This window comes from Neomonachus schauinslandi, chromosome 2, assembly GCF_002201575.2.
Source record: "Neomonachus schauinslandi chromosome 2, ASM220157v2, whole genome shotgun sequence".
NCBI lineage: Eukaryota > Metazoa > Chordata > Mammalia > Carnivora > Phocidae > Neomonachus > Neomonachus schauinslandi.
Window position 1 is genome coordinate 13,983,230 of NC_058404.1, and position 26,404 is coordinate 14,009,633.

Sequence of the window (26,404 nt, forward strand, 5' to 3'; positions counted from 1 at the left end):
GTAAATCCTAATAATACAGATTTCACCTCAGTTTTAAGAATCATCATGATTTTCAACAGAAGGACCTATTTATTGTAAACTCTAAGCAGTCTTTCTGAAACCTGAAAAAGATTTGTGAAAACAGCCTGCAATAAAAATCACGCACGCTTCATAAAACACTACTTGATAGATATCACTTGCACCATTAGGAACTAAACGACAAAGGATGTAATTTCAGTTCTGGCATGCAATATTAATCTAAAGCCTTTAAAACATCTTGCTGATGGGAACTATGACAACGTGACATTGAAGAATTAGGAGCTAAAGACATCTATCTTAATCAGATTTTCAAAGTAAATGCCGTAAAACACAAAGTTGTTTCATTCATTTCTACATTTGCACATGTGTCGGCGGGAGAATCATTTTCTTCTGTGTTGCTTTAAATGCAAAGAGTACAAACTCAGTACCTGATAGTATGAGTTCATTACCCAGCATGGAAGCACATTTTAGCCACCATGCACACACATGGAATTCTTTTGGCATTAATGTACATTCGTTCCATCTTTTATGCTAGTGATACATTATCATCCTCAGCAAACACTCTAAATGATGTTAGAAGACACTTCTAAAAATATTTAGGGGGGCGCCTGGGTGGCTCAGTCATTAGGCGTCTGCCTTCTGCTTGGGTCATGATCCTAGGGTCCTGGGATCGAGTCCTGCATCGGGCTCCCTGTTCAGAGGGAAGCCTGCTTCTTCCTCTCCCACTCTCCCTGCTTGCCTTCCCTCTCTCACTGTCTCTCTCTCTCTGTCAAATAAATAAATAAAATCTTTTAAAAATATTTAGGTTTATTTGCCTTTATAAGTTTAGAAATGAAAACGGAATGTTTTTAAAGACCTTGTAGAAAGAAATTAAGAAATTATCTTAGGGACATACTCACATATAAACACCTTCTTTGGTCAATATATATATATATATATGTAAATATATTTTTTTTTACATATATATGGTAAAAATATTTTTATTGCTTTATATGAATAAATGGGGAAGTCTGGAAAATAAAACCTTACATTAAAATAACACTTCACAATTTATAAAAATACTTTAGTATACATTTTCTCCTTTAATCCTCTGTATAGGAGTAATTATTAACCCCACTGAACAAATGAGGAATCAGAGAATTTAGAATAGGAAATTGATTTGCTCAAGTTACATAGTTACTATATTTTAGACAGGGAATTTGAACCCAGCTGTTACAGACTGAATGTTAGTTTCTCCCCAGACTCATATGTTGAAGCTGTAACCCCCGCCCCATGTGACTGTATTTGGTGATGAGGAGTCTAAAGAAGTACTTAGGGTTAGATGAGATAATAAGGGGGAGGCCTTGATTCAATAGGATTGGTGTTCTTATAAGAAGAAAGACCAGAAATAAGTGAAACCATATGATAATGGCCTTTCTCTGCTTGAGTTATTTCACTTAGCATAATCTCCTCCAGTCCCATCCATGTTGATGTAAAAGTTGGGTATTCATCCTTTTTGATGGAACATAAGGAATAGCATGGAGGACATTAGGAGAAGGAAGGGAAAAATGAAGGGTGGGAAATCGGAGGGGGAGACGAACTATGAGAGACTCTGGACTCCAAGAAACAAACTGACAGTTTTGGGGGGGGAGGGGGGGATGGGCTAGCCTGGTGATGGGTATTAAGGGGGGCACATATTGCATGGAGCACTGGGTGTTTTATGCAAACAGTGAATCATGGAACACTACATCAGAAACTAATGATGTACTGTGGTGACTAACAAAATAAAATAAAATTTTAAAAAAAAGAAGAAGAAGAAGGACCAAAGAGCTAGCAAAATAAATCTCTCTGCCCAGTGAGGACACAGGGGGAAGGCAGCTGTCTGCAAGCCAGGAAGAGAACCCTCACTAGAAATGGACTCTGCTGGACCTTGATCTTCAACTCCCAGCCTCCAAAACTATGGAAAAATAAATTTCTCTTGTTTTAAGTGCCCCAATCTGTAGTATTTTGTCATGGCAGCCTGAGCGGACTACTATACCAGCTCATTTTTACTCTTTTCCACTGTAAATCCACTTATCTCGTCAATGGAAAATTTTAATAAACTGGCCTGAAAATGCTTGTGGACTCATGAAAGGAAAGATCAGAAGATCTGTGAAAGAATATCTTAGTCACCTGCTTTCTTTTGAACCTCTATTGTGAGAGGAAGGTTTCTAGTGGCAATTAGCATCCTATAGAAAGTCCTAGCCTTCCAGCTTCAAAAAGTCATGCTTACTACTATTTTAAAAGGCACAACAAAGCCTCAGGAACTCCAGATCATTAATCTCCTAAACAATAGTACCTCGCATTTCTATAGTACTTTGCAGTTCTTTTCACTGTACTGTCCTTTCTGATGGTGCTAAGTCATTATAGCAGCAGAAAAATATATACTGGGAAGAGGCTTTTAGTGTTGCATACACACAAAAAATTATCCCCAAATTATTGACAGGGAAGGGCATTCACCAAATATCAAGTGTCAGCTTAAACGATGACTTGTTCCCTTTTAATCAAAGAGCATCATTGCAGGGGTTCCACTTAACAGATCAGCCTCATTGTACATGCCAAGAACGGGAAGGATACCGTGGGTTCTGTTGAAGTTTTTTGCATCTCCATAATATTTAATGTTTGCGGTAACACACTTCTCTGTCTGGAGGCCATCATGTGATTGGAAGGAAACTTAAAAGATTTTATTCTGTTTCAATGTAAGACATTCATAGGTAATGTGGACTCAATAAATTGCAGATAACAAATATGAGATCAAATAATATGCTAGGGGAAAAGTCAATGGCAAAGGTAGTATTTTGGGGGAAACAAGATCAGCAGTGTTGTTGGATACTTTGAGTGTTTTCTGATCACTTATTTTTCCTATAGTTGCTGAAATATTCAAAAAAGAAAAATCAGAAAAAGGTTTCAAGTAAACCGAATCTCTTTTTCCTAAAATTGATTAACTGTAATTTTTAAAATGCATTATAACTGTCATCATAACTTTTAAGAGACTGGTTAGTTTTCTTTTAAGTTTGAAAGTTTCATGCTGGATTTTTTTTTCCAGTTGTTTCCATAAGCAATTTTAATATTGAAATCTGAAGCCGGGGGCGCCTGGGTGGCTCAGTCGGTTAAGCGACTGCCTTCGGCCAGGTCATGATGCCAGGGTCCTGGGATCGAGCCCCTCATCAGGCTCTCCGCTCAGCAGTGAGTCTGCTTCTCCCTCTCCCTCTGTGATCTCTCTTGCTTTCACTCTCTTTCAAATAAATAAGTAAAATCTTAAAAAAAAAAATCTGAAGTCAAAATTTAAGTTTGATACAAAATGATTTTGACTATACGTACCTTATGATGTTACTAGTCACAACATGTGTAATACAGAATGGTTTATTTTAAAAATAAACATATTATTTTTAATATTAATAACAAGATCATATGCTAGGATATCTGTGCCATGAATTAATATGGTCAAGTTCTCATAATACTTCAATTGAAATAAAGTAATTTTTTACTGTATGTCCCTTAAATGTTTTATATGTATGACTTGAAATAATACGGGGCTTTTAATTACCTTAAAATTTGAATATTCATAACATAATTTAATATATTTCAGGAAAATATTATATAGTACCTAAAAGAATTTTGGAGCTAAAAAACTTCAGAATTCATTGCCTGAGCCCACCCTTCCCCCAAACACCCTTTTTTTACAGAGGAGAAAAACTGAGCCCCAGAAGTTAGTTGATTTATATGAGGTTATGTGTAGTTAAAACCAGCACTAGGAGTGCCTGGGTGGCTCAGTCCATTAAGCGTCTGCCTTCAGCTCAGATCATGATCCCAGGGTCCTAGGATCGAGCCCTGCATCGGGCTCCCTTCTCAGCAGAGAGCCTCCTTCTCCCTCTCCCTCTGCCTGCCGCTCCCCCTGCTTGTGCTCTCTATCTCTCTGTCAAATAAATAAATAAAAATAAAATCTTAAAAAAAAAAAAAAACACCAGCACTAAATCCTTTATCTTCTGTTTCCTCTTATAGTACTTTCTTCTGTACAAGACATCTTCTTTGTGACAAAGAATATATTATCTGAGAAGCATAGCAAATTTGCATTATTTGGAATATTCAAGTTGCTTTTCTTACTCTTTAAAGCCATTTGTTATATTGTAATAACTTTTAATTGCCTTCTAGCCTGTCCTTATCCATATCACAAATATGTGCTTTATTTATATCATATCATGTACTCCATCTAAAGTCAATAAAATTTAATTGCACTAAAATCAAATGCTCATTAGGCAATGAGAGAGGAGAGAAGTATTTATTGATTTTATGTCAACAATTCTTTATTGTCAAGATTAGGATAGCTTCTTCCCTTTTTGCTTACTCTCTTAGGTAAACTATTTTAAAATGGGTGGAAGAATATATTGAAACATATACTGAGACATTTTTGAAGGTATTTTTATCCAGTTTTCTATGCATGTATAATAAGTAAGTTTTATGTATGTTTCTGTGAGAAATGATTATGCAAAACTAAGAATTCCATAGAGGATAAATCTGTGGCATTACTGGGGTTAAGTATAGTAAAAGATGAACTGTTTTACAAGCACAAGGTAGCCATTTACATTTGTTCCCATCCACTGAAATAAGTTAGGGTGCTTGACATTTTAGATTAGCTGCACGCTTTTGAACAGCAACCACAGAAGTCAGAATATCTTCAAAGAGAAGTTACAGCCATTTAAGAGAAGTTACCTTTTATAAAATATATCCCCCCAAAAGCTGTCATCTAATAACAAAAAAGACCATAGCAGAGATAATTTATATGAAACAAGAAAGAGATGAGTAAGTCCGTGTTCTGTATAATTTGACAGCCATAAACATGGTATTAGGAAGTTTGGAAAAAGCTGTTTAAAGAAAGCTCTGTTCTTGCCTTCTGCAACTCTCTCTGGATATATATTGAGCTCCTTTATCCTATCTTCTTTCGTCATAGACCTAATCTTTCATATTTAAGCACTCTTCATCTTTCTGATGCCATCATCTGAGTGATTTCCTCAGATCTCTTTTCCAATTCACTGGTACTCTCTACAGTTGTATCTAATATACTGTTTAAACCATCCAGTAAGTTTCTGATTTCAGTGGCTGCATTTTTCCTATTTATACACATTCCACATTTTTTAACTTCCTTTTTCTCATACTGTCTTACTCATATGGTTTTAATTTCTTTTAAGTCTTTAATCATTCTAAACATACTTAAGTTTTATCTGATGGCTATATTATCAAGTTTTGGGGGAGATCTTTTCTGGTACTGTAAATTTATTGAAAGCTGTGTTTTATTTGTGGAAATCCTTTGTGACTTCAGTTGAGAGCATATTCTTCTAAAGAAGTTTTGCTTTTGTGTCTGCCAGGTGCCCCAGGGAGGAGCATTGCACTTTTAGTATTAATCTATTGGCTTGGGGTTCCAGAACTACGTTGAGAGTATAAGTTTCAACCTCATATGACAACCCCAGGGAAGCCCAAGCCAGTGGTTAAAATTTTCAGGAGTTGGTTTCTTCCCCATGCAGGGCTTAAGAACCCCAGCAAGAATCCTTATTGTTCCATTTGCAATGAGATTTTTAAGTCTACTCTTAGACTGAGGGTATAGCACTTCAGAGGGCCCAAGCCTCATATATGTACGGGTCTCAGTAACAATTGACATATTATCTCTTGTTTCTTCGTTGGACATTAGAAAGTTTACAGAGACAGTCCGATCTCCTCAGATCACCTGATCTGAACAATTTTTCTCTCCCCTTGGTTTCTGGCCTATTCTTTCTTTCCAGTTCAGTCATATTAACCTAAAGTATAAGTTGAACTAGTAGGCTGAGACTGTTGGCTCTTTTGTTTCCTGTTACCTGGAACAGTGCCTGGAACAGAGCCTGGTAACTGTTAGACACTCAACACATATACTAAATGAATCAATCCAAAAGGTATTTATTATATTTTACCCAGAACTTCCAGCATTTTAGGGCAAGGGAGTTGATGGGTCATCCAGATGGCCACATGGTTTGAAATAGAAAGTACAGTGGAGGGGCGCCTGGGTGGCTCAGTTGGTTAAGCGACTGCCTTCGGCTCAGGTCATGATCCTGGAGTCCCGGGATCGAGTCCCACATCGGGCTCCCTGCTCAGCAGGGAGTCTGCTTCTCCCTCTGACCCTCATGATCTCTCTATCTCATTCTCTCTCTCAAATAAATAAATAAAATCTTTAAAAAAATATATTATAAAAAAAAAAAAGAAAGTACAGTGGACTCTCAAAGGAAAAGAATGCAAAGGTTTAAAGTCTTTAAATCTTTCTTCTAATCCTCATTTCAAGGTATGACCCTAAGGAAACTAAACCAAATTCTCACTAACTCAGTAAGTACAGTAAATCGGTTCATCTGTGCTCACTGAAATTATACCCTCTGGTCAGTACAAGTTTTTCTTTTGTATCTTCTCATTTATCTCTCAGGTTTTCATACTCAAATGTCTTTATATAAATTATCTTGCAATCAGTTGTCTGGTCATGAAGGAGGGTGATGAGAACAATATTATTTATTTATATAGTATTTTATGGTTTTTAAAGCACATTTAAAATTTTCATTTGATTTGCATGCAGCTGTGTGAAATGTTTAAGTGACAGATCATTTGTGGTGGAAATTTTTACATGGTGCCATATTTTAACCAAAGGCTTATAGAGGTGCATCAGTGAACAGTTGACTTTCAAAGACTTGTCTTATGTGAGAATCACTAGATAAAATAACAAACCAGAAGAACAAGTTTATGTGAAAGTCATTTTCTGAGTGAGGTGAGGCCTTTGTTTTCCAGTTTCCCCTTTACCATTTTAGTTGGTTATCTTATTAGTACAGCAATGTGGGGGGGGAAAGGAGAGGAGGAGTCACCCTGAATATCTAAGTATTTGTGCTCTAATATGAGCTCCACTGAAGTGTGGTCTGACTAAAAAGACATATCTCCTTAACTCAAATTTTCCCCATTTATAAGGAAAAGTCTTGCTACTTAACTTTTTTTCCTCGTAGGGAAATAATGACAGCTAAATATCTGTAAAGTATATATGAGATTTTCTGGGCAAAGGAAAAAATTATGTGTAATTTACTATTTTCAGTGTCTTAAAAATTTTTGAATTTATATTACACCCTTCCTGGTAGCTCCTGGAATGTACCCAGATGAAAGAGGTGTTGTTACCTAAATTTACCATCAGAATTAATTTCCATAAGGCCACAGAGTTAGTTGATAATGGAACACAAGATTAAGCTAAATCCAAGAATTAGATTGGGATTTTAAAACTCAAGAGCTAACTATGATTTGGTCCTTGTACATTTGGAACATCTACTCCAAGCTCTGGTCACTACAGTTAAAACTGATAGGGTAATAAAATGTACAACAAAAGGTTGTTTTCTTTTGGTGATGTGGTTAAAGGAAGAGGTCAGCTTTGAAGAAAATTCAGGTTTCATTTGTAACAGGTAGGAGAAAATTAAAGATATAACCAGGAAGTGAAGTGAGAATGAACACATTTTATGGTATAGAAACAAGGGCTTTAGCCCCATCTTTGCTAATCACCAATAAATGGGTTGGCTCCTTCTGAATGTTTGTCTACTTCAACATGGTCTATGTATCATAACATTAAACTATTAGAGGACCGGAATCAGAATCTATTCCTTTATTCAACTTGCTACTGGTGATATCCAGGGAGACACCAGCCCTAGGCAAATGACTGCCTAGAAGGTGTTTTATCTAACAGCACTTCTCTGGGATTCAGTAAAATTAAAAATGTTTTTGTCCTTTTATATTTCTTTCTCTCTCTCTCTCCCCCCTTCCTTCCCCCACCCCCATTTGTCTTTTATTACCAGACTTTACTCAAATTGCAAACAATTGTTTTAATTCAACACAGCTGTCAGCTCCTCGCTCCTATCCCCCTTGTGAAGTAGGGTATTCCTTCTCTAGGGACCTTTGCTGCCCCATAACTGAGATCCAGGGAAGGAGAAGGACAGACTCATGAAGGAAGTGTGTGGGACGGAGCAGTTGGGGTGACTGTGGGGATACCTGCTCAATCTCCCCCTCACCTCTCACCTGACACTTACTTTCAGCCCCTCCCACATGAACAGGCACGTGCACACCCTGCTCAGTGGGGAGCCTGCTTCTCTCTCTCCCTCTGCCCCTCCCCATCACTCATACTCTCTCTCTCTCTTTCTCTCTCTCTCTGTCTCAAATAGATAAAGTCTTTTTAAAATTTTTTAAAAATAAAAATTATCTGCTCTAAATTATGTTTACCAAATAAAAACAAGCAGCTGCTAGGGTGTCATGAAGTTATATGAGCAATAAGAACTTGAAAAAAGTCAGGCACGTAAAATTTTAAAAAAGGAAGAAAAAGAAAAAAGTCAGGCAAAAAGAAGGAGTATAGTGAGTAAAGACTTTCGTTGAGTATAATACATGATTTATAGTAAGCATTATGCAAAGAATTTTATTTTTAAAAAAAAGCAGGGAAGAATATTTTGAGAAAATAACCTACACCTTTTCTAAAATACCTAATCTGGAACATTTCTAATCATAACCTTTAAAATACAAGGAAGACATAACTGTGTTTGGTTAAGCTATACTATATATAGATACATATATATTTTATATATTGTTTCATATCTTATAGGTTTATATTTTATATATTCGTATTTATGTAATCTTTCCATTATTTTCACACCTTAAAAGGTAGATTTTGAATATTGGAACATCTGCTGTGGTTCCAAAGAAATATTCCTAAAACCTGATGTCTGGGGGAAATAACATGGCGCCCTGCCTCTGTGGGATGAGCCCCAAAGGTGCCATTATTGCCTAATTGTTACCAATCAGACAGCACATTTCTAGGAGTCTTCGAAGTACAAAGCCGAGCGAAGATATTGAAAAGTCCAAAGAAATTTAAGTTAGAGTCCCGGGTCTTTCAGGATCTAAGAATTGAGCTAATAAGGAAGTGAGACAGGTTGCAAATTACCTTACAATCAAAAGTGCTTAGGCAGGCTCTGCTCTTTACCACCTCAGCATTCTCTTCATTGAATCCTTCACAAGTATTCATTAACCAAATATGGATTGAGTGAATAAATATTTATTTGCTGACCACACATCTATCCCCATGTGCTTCTTAGGGGTTCCAAGGTGAATCCGATGTGAATCCTGCCCATACAGAGTCTAACAGGAGACATGAGACCTCTAAAGTTAATTGTAATTGGGGAAATGAAAAGAGCCATGAAAAAGGCACAGATAAAATACTCTAAGACTCAGAGAAGAAATAACTGATTTCTACTTGAAGAAAACAGGAATGTCATCTTTCTTAGAGCTTGAAGTATATTAGATTTGGATATAGAAAGATGGAGGAAAATGTCTTTCCAGTTAGAAGCAAATATGCTTGTTTGGAAAGGTGTGAGTTATACGGTGGATACAACAAGCTTGACTAGAACAAGATACATGAAGGGGCTTCATGGGGGAAACATTTGCAAAAATATTTTGAGGGCTAACTGAAGAAATACGACTTTTGCCTTTAGAGAGTACATTTTATGTTTTATAGGTGCCAGGAAGCCATTTGGAGTTTCTAAGAAGGAAAATGACATGTTCAGAGCTATGTCTCAGGAACATTAAACCTGATAACTCTGTGAGGTCTAACCGTCCCCTGTATAACTCAGAGTCATTATATCCAAAACTTTCTCTTATCTACCGAAAGCCTGTATCAATGAATCGGCTTAAAGCAAAGGCTACAGTTTTATGTTTTGGTTTTTCTTATGTGGATCTGGTCACGAGTGCTAGATTCTTTTTTTTTTTTAAAGATTTTATTTATTTATTTGAGACAGAGAGAATGAGAGAGAGAGAGAGCACATGAGAGGGGGGAGGGTCCGAGGGAGAAGCAGGCTCCTTGCTGAGCAGGGAGCCCGATGCGGGACTCGATCCAGGGACTCCAGGATCATGACCTGAGCCGAAGGCAGTCGCTTAACCAACTGAGTCACCCAGGCGCCCCACGAGTGTTAGATTCTAAGTGCTTGTCTCCAAATCTAGACCCTATTCTGTTTCCTTGTGTCCATTTTTTTTTTTTTTTTGGTAGGGGAGGGGCCGAGGGAGCAGGAGAGAGAGAATCTTAAGCAGGCTCCACACCCAGCACAGAGCCGGTTGCGGGACTCCATCTCACAACCCTGAGATCAGGACGGGAGGCAAAATCAAGAGTCAGACAGTTAACCGACTGAGCCACCCAGGCGCCCCTCCTTGTGTCCATTTTGAACCCAGGTCCTGAAATTTTCCCTGGATATTCAATTTTTTTTCCTATGAGGACTTAGAATTTTCTATTTTCAATACCACTAACAGTTAACCCTTTTCTCAAGCAAACGTTGTGATCTTAAAAACATCCCAAATCATGTAACTGATCATGTTTCCCTTTTTGTGTTGGCAACTAGATAAATAATTTAGAGCCAGATTTGTGTCCTACTTAAAAAATGTACAGAACTGTATAGCAGGCATTTTGTCCACTCACTTTGGATCTGGCTTTATCTTATCTTTCCCACTTTATTTTCTTGTATTCTCTCTTTCTTCCTTTCTGTCTGTGTTTAATTTTCTTTTATCTTGTTATATTTTTTAAATTTATGCTGTCTTGAATAAGTTGGTAGAGATACATACTTCCACTACTTCTTACATCCTGTAAGCCCAAGTCCCTAGAGGTAGCATGCACCTCCAAGTGAATCCTCGGATTTTGCCTCTGTTTGTGGACTGCTGCAGAATTTAAATTTCTGGCCGCCCACCTCCTCTCACTCAGGATCTGCATTTGTTCTCTTCCATAAAATTTTAGATTGAATCTAGCTTTCATAATCTGGATTTATTTTATAGGGAGACCTCCTGATTATGTAGTCAGATCAAAAGAGGTCCCAGCAGACCCAACACATTGCGCTGAAATCACCTGGATAGACAGTTGAAAAGGGCATGGATCTTTGCATGATGTCTTGTTCATCATAAGTTCTCGACAAGTACTTGCCAAATGAATGAGTGAACTTAGAGAAAGCCACCATAGTACTAATCATTTTTGAAACCTTAAAGGGAAGTTTTTTCTCACTGTTTAAGAATAAGAATCTTTTTTAAAAAGATACAGTTATTGGGGCGCCTGGGTGGCCCAGTCGTTAAGCGTCTGCCTTCAGCTCAGGTCATGATCCCGGGGTCCTGGGATCGAGCCCCACATCAGGCTCCCTGCTCAGCGGGGATCCTGCTTGTCCCTCTCCCTCTGCCTACCGCTCCCCCTGCTTGTACTCTCTCTCTCTCTGTCAAAATAAATAAAATTTAAAAAAAAAAAAGATGTATTATTTATTGAGAGAGAGAGAGAGACCATGTGCACGCGTAAGTGAGGGGAGGGGCAGAGGGAGAGCAAGAATCCTCAAGCAGACTCCCCGCTGAGCACAGAGTTCAATGTGGGGCTAAGAGTCGGCCGCTTAACCGACTGAGCCACCCAGGCGCCCCAAGAAGAAAAATCTTAAATTCAACATATTTAAATACATGACAATGGCAATAGATCTTAAAATCGTTCCCGCTACAAGAACAATCGTAATATACATGATGCTTAACCATTGCACAGTACTTTTCACTTGTTGACTTAGCGTAGCTTTTTAACATAGGGGCTTGATAAATGTTTGTGGGCTGAGTGACTCAGTGGGCGAATAAACGAACGAAGGAGTGCATTTCACTGAATCCTTAGATTAAACTAATACCTAGATGGGACAGTGTTATTTCCCACATCACAAATGGGAAAACTGGAGGCTCACGATGGTACTGCGTGACAGAGTTAGAAATTAAATTTGATATCAACTGCTACCATACATTGCTCTCTCCTCTAGTTAGTATAATATCCAATACATAATTTATATATCATATGTATAGTGTAATTCTGTCCTTTCATGGTGCCAGGCTTAAAAACATGGAGTCATTTGACATTTCCCTCTACTTCTTTTTAGACACAATCTTAATACTTTTCACTTTGAAATGTTTCTCTCTTTTCTTTGTTCCCATTGCATTGACACCAACCTAGTTAAGGCCCTCCACTTATGGTAAAATAAATATATACATAATATATATAATATGTATATAAATATATATATTATGTATATATTTTATACATAACATTTATATATTATGCATGTATGTATATATTATATATAACATTTAAATATTATATATTATGTATATGTCTATATTGTGTCTATATTATATATATATTTATGTATATATTATATATATTTATAAAAACAGCTTTGAAATGCTCCTTAAAGACATCCATAGAGATTCTAATCATATACACTAATGCTGGGGAAGAAAAAATGAATTAATTATATGATACCTGAATAATAAATCTTCTTTGAGTCTTAAACTATTTCCTTTCGTCTAACACCATTAAAACTGTATGGGTAGATTAGTCCTCTCGTTACCTCCAAGGGTACTTTCAGTTTAACTGAGATGTAGATACTCTTTTAATTTTTCATGAGCACTAAAGCAATGGACCACGCAACCTTTCTATAGTTTCTAGTGTAAGGATTCTCAAGAACAGAGACTGTGCAAGAAAGTAACTTTATTTCATATATTTAGGTGTTGTCTCTGTCCCTCATTTCAAGAGTAAGAAATTATTAGTTAAGTGATATTACATGGATTGTTAGAGACCATTAGAAATATGCAGTAATTACTGGTATTATGTGCTATGGGAGGGGTTATTTTAATTATTGTACCCTGTAAAGAAACCTCTTTACAGATAATATATGTTCAAGCTATTACATATGAAGTGTTCATTTCATGCAATCAGAATTACAGTGTTAGACTCTATTTGGTATAACAATTACTGCTGGAGTTCACACTGCAGATGAAAGATAGTCCCTGTGTTTCCTATTCTCTTTTCATACATGCATTTATATTAATAGCATGATTTAATACATCACTTTAAAATTATATTGCACTTTCAACTGCGTTTAGTCAAAAATGGACATTTTCTATGTGTGGAACCATAATAAGTTTAGCGTTAAACTAGGGAGTCATCTGTTTGTTAAAATGTGGTATTTGTGAATTCTGGCATGTCCAAAGGCAGGTAATGAGACTGAAAAGTCAGTCTCATGTTACATTGATTTGTACATTTTAACTTACAACTTAATTAAGTTTTAGGGAATTTTTCCATAGTTATAACCTAGCATCGTGTTTCTATTTTGAAGTTGCTGGATCCCTTACGATTGTTGTTTAGAACAAAATATTTGTACCACTGACACAATGGCATGAGTCACTCTGGTCACCTATGACTTACTCCAAAATGTGGTTATACTGCATACTGTGAAATTGGAAAATCTGTTCTGTGTGTGTTCTAATGGATGTAACGGTCATTAAGTATATGAGTCTTCTGACGTCGTAATCAGATGTGATTCAGTCTGTTAAATATCCATGAAACAACATCTGCTTCACAGAGTGACCTTCTGCTAAAGAATACTTAGTGTCTATTAGTGGATCATAATGCAGATCTGCCTTATTTGAAATGCACTAAACTAGAGTAGTCTACTGCTGTTTAGCAACTAGCTTGTAATAATTTATTGCAGTTAAATAAAGCTTAAGAAAACTCCATTAAATAATTATAGGGATTATATGCATTTCGAAAACCTTTGTGTTCAACTGAAATTACCCATTTAATTTCAGGGTTGGTTTGTTAAAAAAAAGCTGAAGTCTAAAGGCACATGAGGGAAGCTGTCAGATACTGTTTTCTGTAGGTGTTAATAAAACCAGTTGAAAAAAAATCTGAAACAAATTAAAACCAAAACCAATTTTACCATCTGTTGTATATTAATTAGTACTTCGTGTATCAAGGGTAAACTTGCTCTTAGAGAATGTCACTGAACACCCGCTTAATAGAATAATATGCAGATTTATTAGGTTATGGATTTAAATGCAGGTTTTAATTCTAATTCACCTGCAGTGGATCCCCCAAGAAATTGGTGGTGTGTGTAGCTACGTATGTACATATACATATATCAGTGTACGTAATGAGTTTCCTTTTCTTTTTTCAGAGCAACCTGCAAACAACCAAGGCCAGCCCACTCTGCAGCCTTTGCCACCACCCCATAAACAGCACCCCGCACAACACCATCCGTCCATCACTTCTCTCAACAGAAACTCCCTGACCAATAGGAGGAACCAGAGTCCGGCCCCGCCGGCTGCTTTGCCCGCCGAGCTGCAAACCACACCCGAGTCCGTCCAGCTGCAGGACAGCTGGGTCCTTGGCAGTAATGTACCACTGGAAAGCAGGTAACTCCTCTGGGGGAGACTCTCAGATCATCTGCTTGCTAGGGCTTGCTAGGGCTGCACGATGGATCTGCTTGGAGAATGGGTATCCTAGCATAGTCAACAAACCGTGTTGTTTCAGCGTCGAACATTTAAAGATACACTAGTCTCGCCCTTTTCTTGCTAAGAAATTTGGTGTAGGGCGCCTGGGTGGCTCAGTTGGTTAAGTGACTGCCTTCAGCTCAGGTCATGATCCTGGAGTCCCGGGATCGAGTCCCGCATCGGGCTCCCTGCTCAGCGGGGAGTCTGCTTCTCCCTCTGACCCTCCCCCCTCTCATGTGCTTGCTCTCTCTCATTCTCTCTCTCTCAAATAAATAAATAAATAAAACCTTTAAAAAAAAATTTAGTGTACTTACATACTCTGTGTTTGGTCTTCTCTGAGAACAGCTCCAGGTTACAGGTAATTTTTTAGTTGCTGGGCCCGTGAACGTTCTCGTCCGTTTTACACATTGTGTAGGCTACAAGAGACGAGAATAAATGCCTTCAGTGAAACTCTTCCTTACTACTGTCTTTCTGTTCCTCATTTACAAATTATCAGGCATGTCGAGAAAAAGATGGAGACGTAGGATGTGATTCTGCGTCCCCTGTGTAGCTTGATTCAATGAACACGTTTAGCAGAGACTTGGTTCTAGACATGCCTCCTTTCCCAGGATACGTTGTGTTCATTACATCATAAAATCATAGTAGATTCCTAAGTAGGATAGTGAAGCACAAGTCAGATGACCATTTGTGAAGGATGTTTTAGTTTCTTGCCATAGAAAGGAGATGGGACCTACCCTCTAAAGTTCCAGCATTATTTCCTAAGACATCCCACTCATTCTTAGACAGTAATATTAGACGGTAATATTCTTCCTTATGATGAACTGAGATCTCTAACTCCTGAAATCCCATCCTCTGTCGTAAACCATGCGACACATAATCTGTCACGATACAAAGTCATTTTGCCCCATTTCTGTATGATGACCCGTGGGCTTCTCTCAGTCTTGTGTTCCAGAGGCTTCCCCAGCTTAGTGTCCTTTCTCCCAGGTGTGTTTGAGTGAGGTTCTTAATTTAAGACTTCTAACACGGGTTGGCCCACAGGGAGCAAACTGCTCAGACGAAAGTGTAGATCAGGAAGAGCTGTTTTGAGTTAATCCATTGCATTTGTAAATATGTCCAGGCACAAAAATTTTACAGAATGCCCTGTCCCATAGAGCCCCTGGCTAATGTCAGCATTAAATGAGTTTCTGGATGAAGAAACAGGTTTCACAATGAATAAATTGTAATTTTTTTTGCCATTAAATGCATGATCTAAACCAATTCTGCCCTGAGAATGAGCTAGCAGGAGGTCCTCACAGTTAGTTATCAACAATAAAAATCTTTTTCTTTTCTTTTACTCTTGACCTAAGTAAGAACATGGTTCCAAGGAACTCTTGTCTTTTTATCTGTAGTGTCAGCCAAGATTAGTTGGCCTTTATTGTTTATTTTGTATTATTGAACACTCGTCTGGGAGAGATTAGAAAGAGAAAATACAGAAGAAGTAGGCAAACAGGAGATTTCTTCACTTAAGACAAAAAGTCACGTCTACAGATCTTTTTTTTTTCCTGAGGTTATTAGCACAGAACTAAATTTACCCGGTGTAATTAATTAGCACACACTGAACAACTCATCAACACCAATTCACTATTGTCATTTGGAAGAATTTTATTAGGAAAAAAGTAATTTTCCAGTTGAGTCATCAAGTTGAATATGGATAATTGCATTGTAGTCATCAAATTGAATATGGATAATGGTTTTGACAAATATGTGTGAAATATGTCGAGTTCAGTCAGCAGAAACGTGTTTCATTTTAGGGATGTTGTATCGTTCAGAAGCGTCAAAAACTGGGTCAGTAGAAGGGTTGATATTCCTTGAATCCATGTCTTCTGGTGGAGATATTTGGAATCATTTGGGGGGAAGATAAGGTGTGTTCTTGTTATTCCTCATATTGTGCTAATGAATCTTGGTTGGTGGGACATTAGGAGAGAGAGTAGTGGTTTAGAGGACAACCCATTCTACCCATTTGTGTACTTGTAGCTGATTTCTCTGTATTCAGACCGTGTAAGAAATCGCTCTCTGGGTGATCTGAAAGCAATACCGTTTGAAATTCCATTTCAAAGTGATGCTATTAGTGAACCATCCATGGAATGACATTGTATAGTTTTATGAACTGACATGGAAAGGAAAATCTACCGGTTGCTGTTATCTCACGAACGTGTAGGTGAAGAATAATGAATCCAAAAAATGTAGAAACTTGCCATCGTCTAGTTGTGTTGTCCTCTCGTTTTCAGGTGTCCACCTCTTAGAATATTGCCAGTCAAAAGAAAATGGTATTTCAGCTTACAACATACTCAGTGTATCAACCTCAGCAGCGATGTGAAAATCTCACACTGTCCTAACAGAGTACTGCTGTGGTTTCTTTAATAGTCTCACTTGGTTGGAACTCTGGAGGTGAAGAACCAGTCTTATTTATCATTGATTTTTCCTTTTTTAGTTAAGGTTCCCTATTGAGTATGATTCTCAGGCTCCGTTTCAGCTATATTAACAAATTCATCCAGACATGTGTCTGCCCTTGACTAGTCTTTTAATCCAGGGCACGGTTTCGTCTTTGGCAATTATTTCTATTTGCGTGTATACTCATTTTACGTATGCTCACTTTTCCGAAACTGTCGTTTAAAGGGTATAAGTTATGAAGCATGGCACTCCGTTCTGTGTGTGTAAGATTCTGCAGGCTTTCTTTGTCCCCAGCCCTTTTCTCCCTCCACCATATGTTATTGATCATGGCTGCTAGCAGACTGGCACGTAATCATCCACAAAACTCTTGGTAAATCGTAGACTTCGTCTATGCGAATTGGTGGAGAAAGCATCAAAGACTTTCCACCTTGCCCTGTTTCAGTGCAGTTTCTAGTCTGATTTATTAAAAGCATTTATTTTTTCACCAGCAGTTTCTTGCTTCCATACCAATGTTTATTTCCTTTCCCTAATGAATTTAACAGTCGTTGCTGCTGGAGACTGTCGATATTATTGTGTACCGTACATTTCTACTTGGTAAATTAGAGCCGTTCTGGTCTGTAATCTCTAGTGAGTTTCAGATCTCCTAGAGTCACATCCAGACCCGGACAAGCATTTGCAGTTTACAAGCATTTCCTTATTATCTTACCATCTCCAACAAATAATAGTCAGCACCCACATATACTACCAATCCTTGCTTAGAATTTTTCCTTCCCGATTTCTTTTCTTGGCACTCAATATTTCTTATACTTTGTATGATTTAGTTTTAGGGCATTTGCTAGCCTGTAGCTCATCCTCTGTTTATTTTATACGGTAGCTGCTTCAGTGCAAGGTAATAGCTACTACCGGAGGACAGAGCGGCTGAGGAAAAGCTGGGACTCGACCCAGTACGGTGGCAGCCCTGCAAGGTGGGAGTACAGCAACTCTCATTGGGAGCCCTGACCTTCAGCAATTGTGAAGTTAATTGCCTGCAGGTTCTTCATCTATAGATGTGAATTAAGTAGCTTAGTAGTTACCTATTAGATGTTAACAAAATGGTTCATTTGTAGCCATTTAATAAAAGATTTATTAAAGTCTTGTTTTATTATGAAGTCTGCTTTGGCTTCGATAGTTCATTAGTCATGTTCCCCTAGCTCTTTACCTTGCAGTTCAGTAATGCTTTGCTAATTATTAATGTATGAAATTGCATATTAAATTACCTCTTTATTATTGTATTTTTAATTTAAATATTGAAATGTCCTGGGCTGCTTTAATGTGAGATCAATTGCTGTGTCTTAAAAAAAAATACCTAAGCAGAAGTATTACTTAGTAATTAAGATATTCTCCTTTTTTTCCCCTCTTTTAATCTTCACTCTAAATGGTTCTAGGGAAAGGCAAGAGTCCCGTACAAGCTTTGGATATCAGTTATCCTTTCCTATTAAAAACCCAGACAGCAACCTACACGTTATGGCCTTATCGTACCAGGGAAAGCTTTCCCAGGTGAGAAATGGTACCATCACCTGCATGCTGGTAACCAGCTACCTTTAGCAAGATACTAAGTAGTTAGATGCTCCATAATTGCAGATATAGCTCTAAGTAAAATATCCCTGGGAAGGTAATCCACTGACTTAAGTTTACGGACTGATGCCATATCCTTTTGTTAAAGATAGTTTGCAGGGGAAGGGGAGAATATCACAGAATATGAAAAAGAGATGCAAAAATGAAGCAAAGGTTACTGAACACCAACCTCAAAATTGGATCTGGGCCTAGGCTAAGAAATTCTTAAGTAATCTTTGAGAGTCTCACCATCTCTGTTCGTTAAAAACAAACAAACAACAACAACAAACCCTGTAAACCTATCTAAAATTATATGCCAATAAATAGTAAAAATCAATTGGATTCGAGATCTCTTGAAATATTTCACCTTCAATAACTTACAGTATTTCTTAAAAGGACATGTGTGCATTTGTAAGACTAATAGGAAGAAGGGCCACCTGGGTGGCTCAGTTGGTTAAGTGTCTGCCTTTGGCTCAGGTCATGATCCCAGGGTCCAGGGATCAAGTCCTGCATTGAGCAACTTGGTCAGCGAGGAGCCCACTTCTCCCTCTGCATGCCCCTCCCCCTGCTTGTGCTCTCTCTCTCTCTCTCTTTCTGACAAATAAATAAAATCCTTAAAAAAGGTTAAAATAATAAAAATAAATAAAAAATAAAAAGAAAGGGTTATAAGAACAATTGGACTAGAACTCTTATAGGTGTAAACTGAAACTGTCCTGGACCCTGGAGGGACATATTGTTACCCAGCTAAGTTTTAGTCCCACAAATAAAGTTGCATATTAAGCCCATATTATCTTATGCCTAAGATAAATAAGAAAAAGAAACCAAATGAGAGAGGAAGTAGAAAAGCAGCCATTGGTCGGAATATAGCCATTGGTTGACTCTCAACTTGAACTTTCCTACTTTCTATGCCAACTTTTAGCAAATATTTAACCCTTTGTCAGGGAAAAGCTTCACAGAAAAAGCTTCTGTTTTTCTCTAAATATGTAGTTCTTAAAATAATACATAAAATATTTGTTTTTATTTTCTTCTCACAATACCAAGAAGACAAGAGAGAGCATATATTGAAGCCAACATATTGAATGAAATTTTGTTCAAGAAGTTCAAATTTAGAATTTTAAATGTAAAATGTTAGATTTACAGGTAAATCATGTATTCACCAAAAATGTAAAACAAAGGTAAAATTTGGTCCTGAATTTACTCAAAGAAGGAATAACTGTGTGTCTCTAGCTCTCTAGCAGTGTTATAATTTTTGTTTCCAAAACTCTGCAGCTATACTGAAATAGAGACCTCATTCTAAAATAAAGTCTGAGATTAAAGGTGATTACTAAGATAAGGGAAAGCAAAAGCATGATTTTTATTCATATATTTTTAAAGATTTTATTTATTTATTTGAGAGAGAGCGAGCACAAGCAGGGGGAGGGGCAGAGGGAGAGGGAGAAGCAGACTCCCCGCCGAGCAGGGAGCCCGATGCGGCGCTCGATCCCAGGACCCTGAGATCGTGACATGAGCTGAAGGCAGATGCTTAACCAACTGAACCACCCAGGCATCCAAAAAGCATGATTTTTAAAATGAGATTATTATTAACTAATTGTAATGCTCCTGCCTCAGGTTGCTTGTTTAGGAGGTATCATGCCAAAAATTAAAATAGAAAAGTAGGCTGTGGATTGATAGTAGCTCTAAAATGAAGGTCATTCCCAGGAGTCAATATTGATATATATTCCTGAATAAAACCTAGTAGTTTTACTTTTAAATATCTTTTTTTTTCCTCAGAATGGTTTTATGGAAAAACTAATCTGTCACAAAAACTTGGCATTGAGTGTGAAGGCTCCGCCAGTTTTGAGTGGAGCATACAGAGGTTCCTCGGGGACAGGGTAGGAGGGGGACCCAGGCATTTACAACAACAGGCATTTTCTCTTCGTCTTCTTGAGAGGTGAGCAGAAAACCGCTGGAACAGTTTCCTCAAACTCCATCCTGAAGCCTCGCTGTGTGCTCGCTTCGGCAGCACATATACTGAAGCCTCGCTGTGTAAGAGCCAAGAACTCCGGGTATTTCACAGTCCGATCTAAACCCTGTGGGTGGGCGATGGGGGTCAGCTGCTTCTCCTTCGGTTTCTCCGTCTTGTCTTCTATCCTCCCTAAGATAGGATTTAGCTCCCCCAGGAGGATGGAAGTGCTGGGACAGGGGAGTCACACTTCAGGACATCACTTTGCACAAACATTTTCTTTTTCTTTTTCTTTTTAAGATGTATTTATTTATTTGGGAGAGAGAGCGTGCACACAAGCGGGAGGGGCAGAGGGCGAGGGAGAGAGAAACTCAAGCCGACTGAGCTGAGCACAGAGCCCAACTAGATCCATCATTTGAATGATCTGTATAATCGTCTACAAATTATTTCAATCTTAGGTCAATTTCCAATGCCATAATACTACTTACTAAAAAGAGTGTTATGACTTAAATGAAATAATGTAAGTAAAGTACCTGGCAAATGATAGGTGTTCCATTGATGTTTTTAAAATACGACCAAGTAATAATAGCAACCATTGCATAGGATAAGATAACCTAATTAGTTAACACTTGAACAAATATAAATATCATTTATCATCAAGTAGCTCTCTTCTCTCCAACGGACAAGGGAAGTATTTGTCTCAACTGGAATAGTTACAGTCTAATTTATCTTCATGGGGTAGGTAGGTCAAGCCTGCAGCCACAAATTTATCAGAATAAAATCTCTTGCTTCTTTCACTATTTCTATCACTCAACAAAAAGTAAAGTGAATTTTTGCAGGTAGGAACCCCAAGTCTGCTCATTTCATTTCTGAGAACGAAAAAAAAATCTTTAAATTATAATGAAAGGCAACTATTCATATTCTTGAAACATTTAATTAACTAAAGTAGTAAATGTTTGGAATGAATCAGTCCAAGCCTTGATAGATGCATTGTCTCCACATCAGTCAGAAGTTAGACCTCAGTTTTACTTAAGGTATTTAAAGCTTTAGGTGTCTTTTGAGCATGATGAAGATACTGTGCAATAGAGTAGGCGTGTTATTTTGTTTAATTGAGGTTTCTTTATAATAGCAATTAAAACACCAAGAAAGCATGCATTAATTATTCGCTGTGGGCCTTAAGTGATTTTTTAAAGCATAATTCCAACAAATTGCAGTTACTGTATACTCTGATAATGTTTGGTTTTGGATAACCAGCAATCTGTATAAAATATTCATACATGATATGGGGCGCCTGGGTGGCCCAGCTGGTTAAGCAGCTGCCTTCGGCTCAGGTCATGATCCCAGAGTCCTGGGATTGAGTCCCACATCGGGCTCCTTGCTCAGCGGGGAGCCTGCTTCTCCCTCTACTGCTGCCCCTGCTTGTGCTCTCTGTCAAATAAAAAAAAATCTTAAAAAAAAAATATTCATACATGATAACTTAATTTCCCTAGTACCTAGGAAAATGAATTCTTTATTACTTCTAACACATTTCTAGTCACTTCTCTGAACACGATCAAAGTATAAGGTCATCCATGCCATTACTCCGGTCACAGCTAATGACTGTGATTCAATCCTTATCTTTTTCTGAGTATGACCTATTCATTTTGAGGCACCTCTCTTCCTCTTCCTCAGCAACCATTTTGTGAGGTTTTTTTTTTTTAAATCCTTTTACCCTTCCCTAATATTGTTTGAAAATGTTTCAATCCTCTTTTGTGCGTGCGCATGCGTCTCTGTGTGTGTGTGTTACCTCTTCCTAACATCACTACTACAGGGTGATTTTTATCTTTTTCCAGAATTAATTTCTGTCCAGTTCTAAAACTGTGTTTTGCTCTAAAATTTCATCCTCTGGTTACATCACCAATTAACAAACACCCTGTCAAAGACAATTGCTTCTCGCTTCCTCTGTTTCTTCATTTTTCCCTTGACATACTTTTGCCTTTTGTATTTCTTTCTTCAAACCTGAGGTGAAGTCTGTTTTCTATTATTTTCTCAGAATACTTTCTCCTTAGCCTGCAAGATCACATTCTTGGACGTGCAATTAACCAGCTAAGCTTAATAAATTCTATTTGATAACCCCTCTGATTCTACTGTGCCCTCTTTATGATTTCTTAGCATCTCACCTCATATTGTGAACCACTTGAAATATTACCACCAGAAGTCATCTTGTTCCAATCACACCCTGCACTTACTAAAAAGAGTGTTTTGACTTAAATGAAATAATGTAAGTAAAGTGCCTGGCAAATGATAGGTATGATCAAATAATAATAGCAACCGTTGCATAGGATAAGATAACCTATGATATGGCTTCTTTCTGCTCATGGCAGGGGTGGAAAAAAACATTGGTTTGGGGACAGACAAATCTGGGTTAAAATCTTAACATTCTACTAACTATGTAACCTTAGGCAGATTACTAATGTATTTTTATCTCTTTTTTTTTTTTTCCACAAAATGTGTTGGTAGTATTTCTCAAAGATTTTATAAGGATTTGTTGAAATGTCATTGCAAAGTATCTGGCACTTTAGTTTCTTTGCTTTTCTTTATTCTTTTCCTCTGCTATATATTTAAGAGAAAAATAATTCCATATTTAGAAAGATGAATAATAACTTGGAAAGCAGTAAAGGCTTAGCAAAGGAAAGGCAATGACAACTAACAAGAATTGGCATGTTGATTAATTTTTGTGAACAATTACATAGCCTTTTCAACTTTGGAGATAGGTATTTTTTTATTGAGAATAACCAGTATTTTTCCTGTTTAATTGGGGTGACTTCCTACAGGAGATCAACTATGAAGTAAATTTTCAAAGACAGGTTTGCTTTAGAAAAAAAATAACAGGGGGCGCCTCGGTGGCTCAGTCGTTAAGCGTCTGCCTTCAGCTCAGGTCATGATCCAGCCCCGCATGGGGCTCCCTGCTCAGTGGGTAGCCTGCTTCTCCCTCTCCCACTTCCCCCCGCCCCGCTTGTGTTCCCTCTCTTGCTATGTCCCTCTCTGTCAAATAAATAAATAAAATCTTAAAAAAAAAAAAAGAGGGGCGCCTTGGCGGCTCAGTCGTTAAGCGTCTGCCTTCGGCTCAGGTCATGATCCCAGGGTCCTGGGATCGAGCCCCGCATCGGGCTCCCTGCTCAGCTGGAAGCCTGCTTCTCCCTCTCCCACTCCCGCTGCTTGTGTTCCCTCTCTCGCTGTATCTCTCTCTGTCAAATAAATAAAATCTTTAAAAAAAGAAAAAAATAACAGTGATCCTAAGGGATGGGAATTATCTGAGATCATGGTGGGGTAGTGATATTTCATAAAATGAATCCTGAATGCATTCACTCATTCAGTGGGTATTTATGAACGTCTTACAATGTACCAGTATGAAACACTCAAGGTTGTTGTAGAGGACCTGGAGAAGTTGTGACTGCTTTTGAGAAATATATGGACTACATTCCAGAACAAATTCACAGTTGGAGTAAATTTTGGAGATTACCTGATCTTACCTTCTTTTAGAGCCCATTGAGATCTAGCAATCTGCTCGAGGTCACATGACTGGTCAGTGGCAGCTCTCAGCTAGATCCCAGATTCTAAATTTATTCCTTTTCTTCTTGTAGTGACTCCAATTTTGTTAATTACATATGAAAGAAAATGAAAGCACTCAGCCCCAAAATACATGAATTTATTCAATTATTAATTGTACAGATGTAGCAATGTACTAATCTTATGCACGTTATCATATGTATATAAAACTAAAATTTGAAAGGATGAAATGAAATAAATAGCATTTCTAAATAATTTTATTTTCTTTCAATCTGTCACTTAATTTTGTTTGTTTAATAAATTATTTATTAAATATACATTTATAAGATAATTACATATCAAATATTAATCATACGTAAATGTTTTTTGACCCTAACAACTATATGAACCTCCTTTTGACAAATAAAAATTATATACATTTAGAATGCACAGTTTGATTTTTTAAGGTGTGCAACCTGATCGTTAAAAATATATATATAGGGAGCCTGGGTGGCTCAGTCGATTAAGCATCTGCCTTCGGCTCAGGTCATGATCTCAGGGTCCTGGAATCGAGTACCGCATCAGGCTCCCTGCTCAGTGGGGAGCCTGCTTCTCCCTCTGCCCTTCCCCTCTGCTCATGATCTCTCTCTCTCTCTCTTTCTCTCGCTCTCAAAATAAATAAATAAAATCTTTAAAAAAATAATAAAATAAAAGTATATATATAATATATATATATATACACACACACATTGTAAAATGATTAATATATCCATCCCCTCACCTGGTTAGCCTTTTGTATGTGTGTGTGGTGAGAGCACTCAGGGTCTACTCTCAGCAAATTTCAAGTATCCAATACAATGTTATTAACTATAATCACCTGGCTGTACATTAGATCACCAGCACTTACTCACCTTATAACTAAAAGTTTGTACCCTTTGACAGACATCTCCCCAATTCCCCCACCTTCCCAGCCCCTTGCAACCACCATTCTGCTCTCTGGTTCTAAGAGTTGGGACTTTTTTAGATTCCACGCAAGTGGGATCATACAGTATCTGTTGAAATTTGATTAATGCCTCTGATGTTCTAGCCAACTAATTAGAAGTTGTTATATTTGCACATCTTTAAATAAACAAGGACCAAACTCACTAACATATCGTGTTTTGCAGACTTTTAAGCAGTTTAGAAAATTAAAAATTGTTATAGATGGCAATCATTGTTCTTGGCAACAAAATAATATATTGATGGGAATATTTCCAAATGTAAGTTTTAAAAAATCCTGTCTGAACTAAGAGTTTCTTTAAAGAAGCAGTACTTCCTTCCTTGTTCTTGAATACTATTTTACCTTGAGGGGGCAGATTATTAATTTCCTCAAAAACAGATTCTTGGTAGCATGCTCCTGACAGCCACTTGTAATCCCAGAAAAGGTCATCAAATTTGGACCCTTCTCCTTTTTTATATATGTAACTCGCTTGTAAGGTTTATAACTCTTTTGGGTACTTTGCCATGAGCTAGCTGGCTCACCTTGATGTGGTTAAAAAAGATTTTCAGAATCACCACACAGATCATCCAAAAGTATTGGGAAGAGTCTTGTATTTAATTAATCACATCCAAGCCGCGGAAGTTAAAAGGTGAGAGCTGTTGACTCCTCAACTTGCTGAGTTCTTCCTTCTCTCAGGGAGCTCATAGACATCAGTGCCTTTCCCACAAAAGGACCAAAAACAGCCTCTACTATTGTCCCTGTATGACATATTATTAAAGCTGACTATCTTGCTTATTCTCTATAGACAGGAGATAAGCACAAACTGAAGTATGTTTTATTCAAGAGTTAAGATACGTATCTCATATAGAAACTACTACTGTATTATGTAACTGGTTAAGAACAGTAATTTTAGGGCCAAAGAGACCTGGCTTTGCCTCTGTACAAACTTTGAGAAATTAAGGCTCCATTTCCTCATCTTAAAAAAGTAAATTTTATTACATACACGCACACACACATAGTGGGGATTTTGTGAAGTTAAGATTAGATAATAGTTTCCTTGCACATAGTAAATAGGTGCTCACTAAGGTTTATTTAAAACACCTTCCTCTCTTTGGACTGGTTGTTTTGTGTTTTGTTTTGTTAAATACTTATGGTTCACTAGCACATATGTGACTGACTAAGATACACACCTTCAGCATCTCTTACAACCCTGAAATTCTTTTATTCTTTATGAACTTATATCTACACTTGAAATTCTTCTTTTTATCTAGATCATACTTCCTTCTCAAACTTATCTAGAAACTCTGAACAGTTTTAAGCATAGATGGCCATCAATAATTGAATGAATTAATAATTAAAATCTTGTTCAAATAGCACATAGGATTTTTAAGACGTTCTTTTTCGTTCCTATTTTAATTTTAATATATTTAGTATGTAATTGCCAACGGTAGGTGTAATTGATAATCTTAAAACATGCAGGAAAATACCTAATATAGATTTGTGCATTTGATGCTATGGCCACACCATTATAATAACCAAAATTTGAAACA

General features: G+C 37.4%; 1 protein-coding gene across 1 annotated transcript in view; it reads left to right on the forward strand.

The window, feature by feature from the left end:
- The window catches only part of TENM3 (teneurin transmembrane protein 3), a 444,789-nt gene that overhangs the window by 242,214 nt on the left and 176,171 nt on the right, over positions 1-26,404 (forward strand). Inside the window, exon 3 of the mRNA XM_021694125.1 lies at positions 14,067-14,304. Coding sequence (XP_021549800.1) covers positions 14,067-14,304 — 238 coding nt within the window. The remainder of the gene's footprint in view (positions 1-14,066; positions 14,305-26,404) is intronic.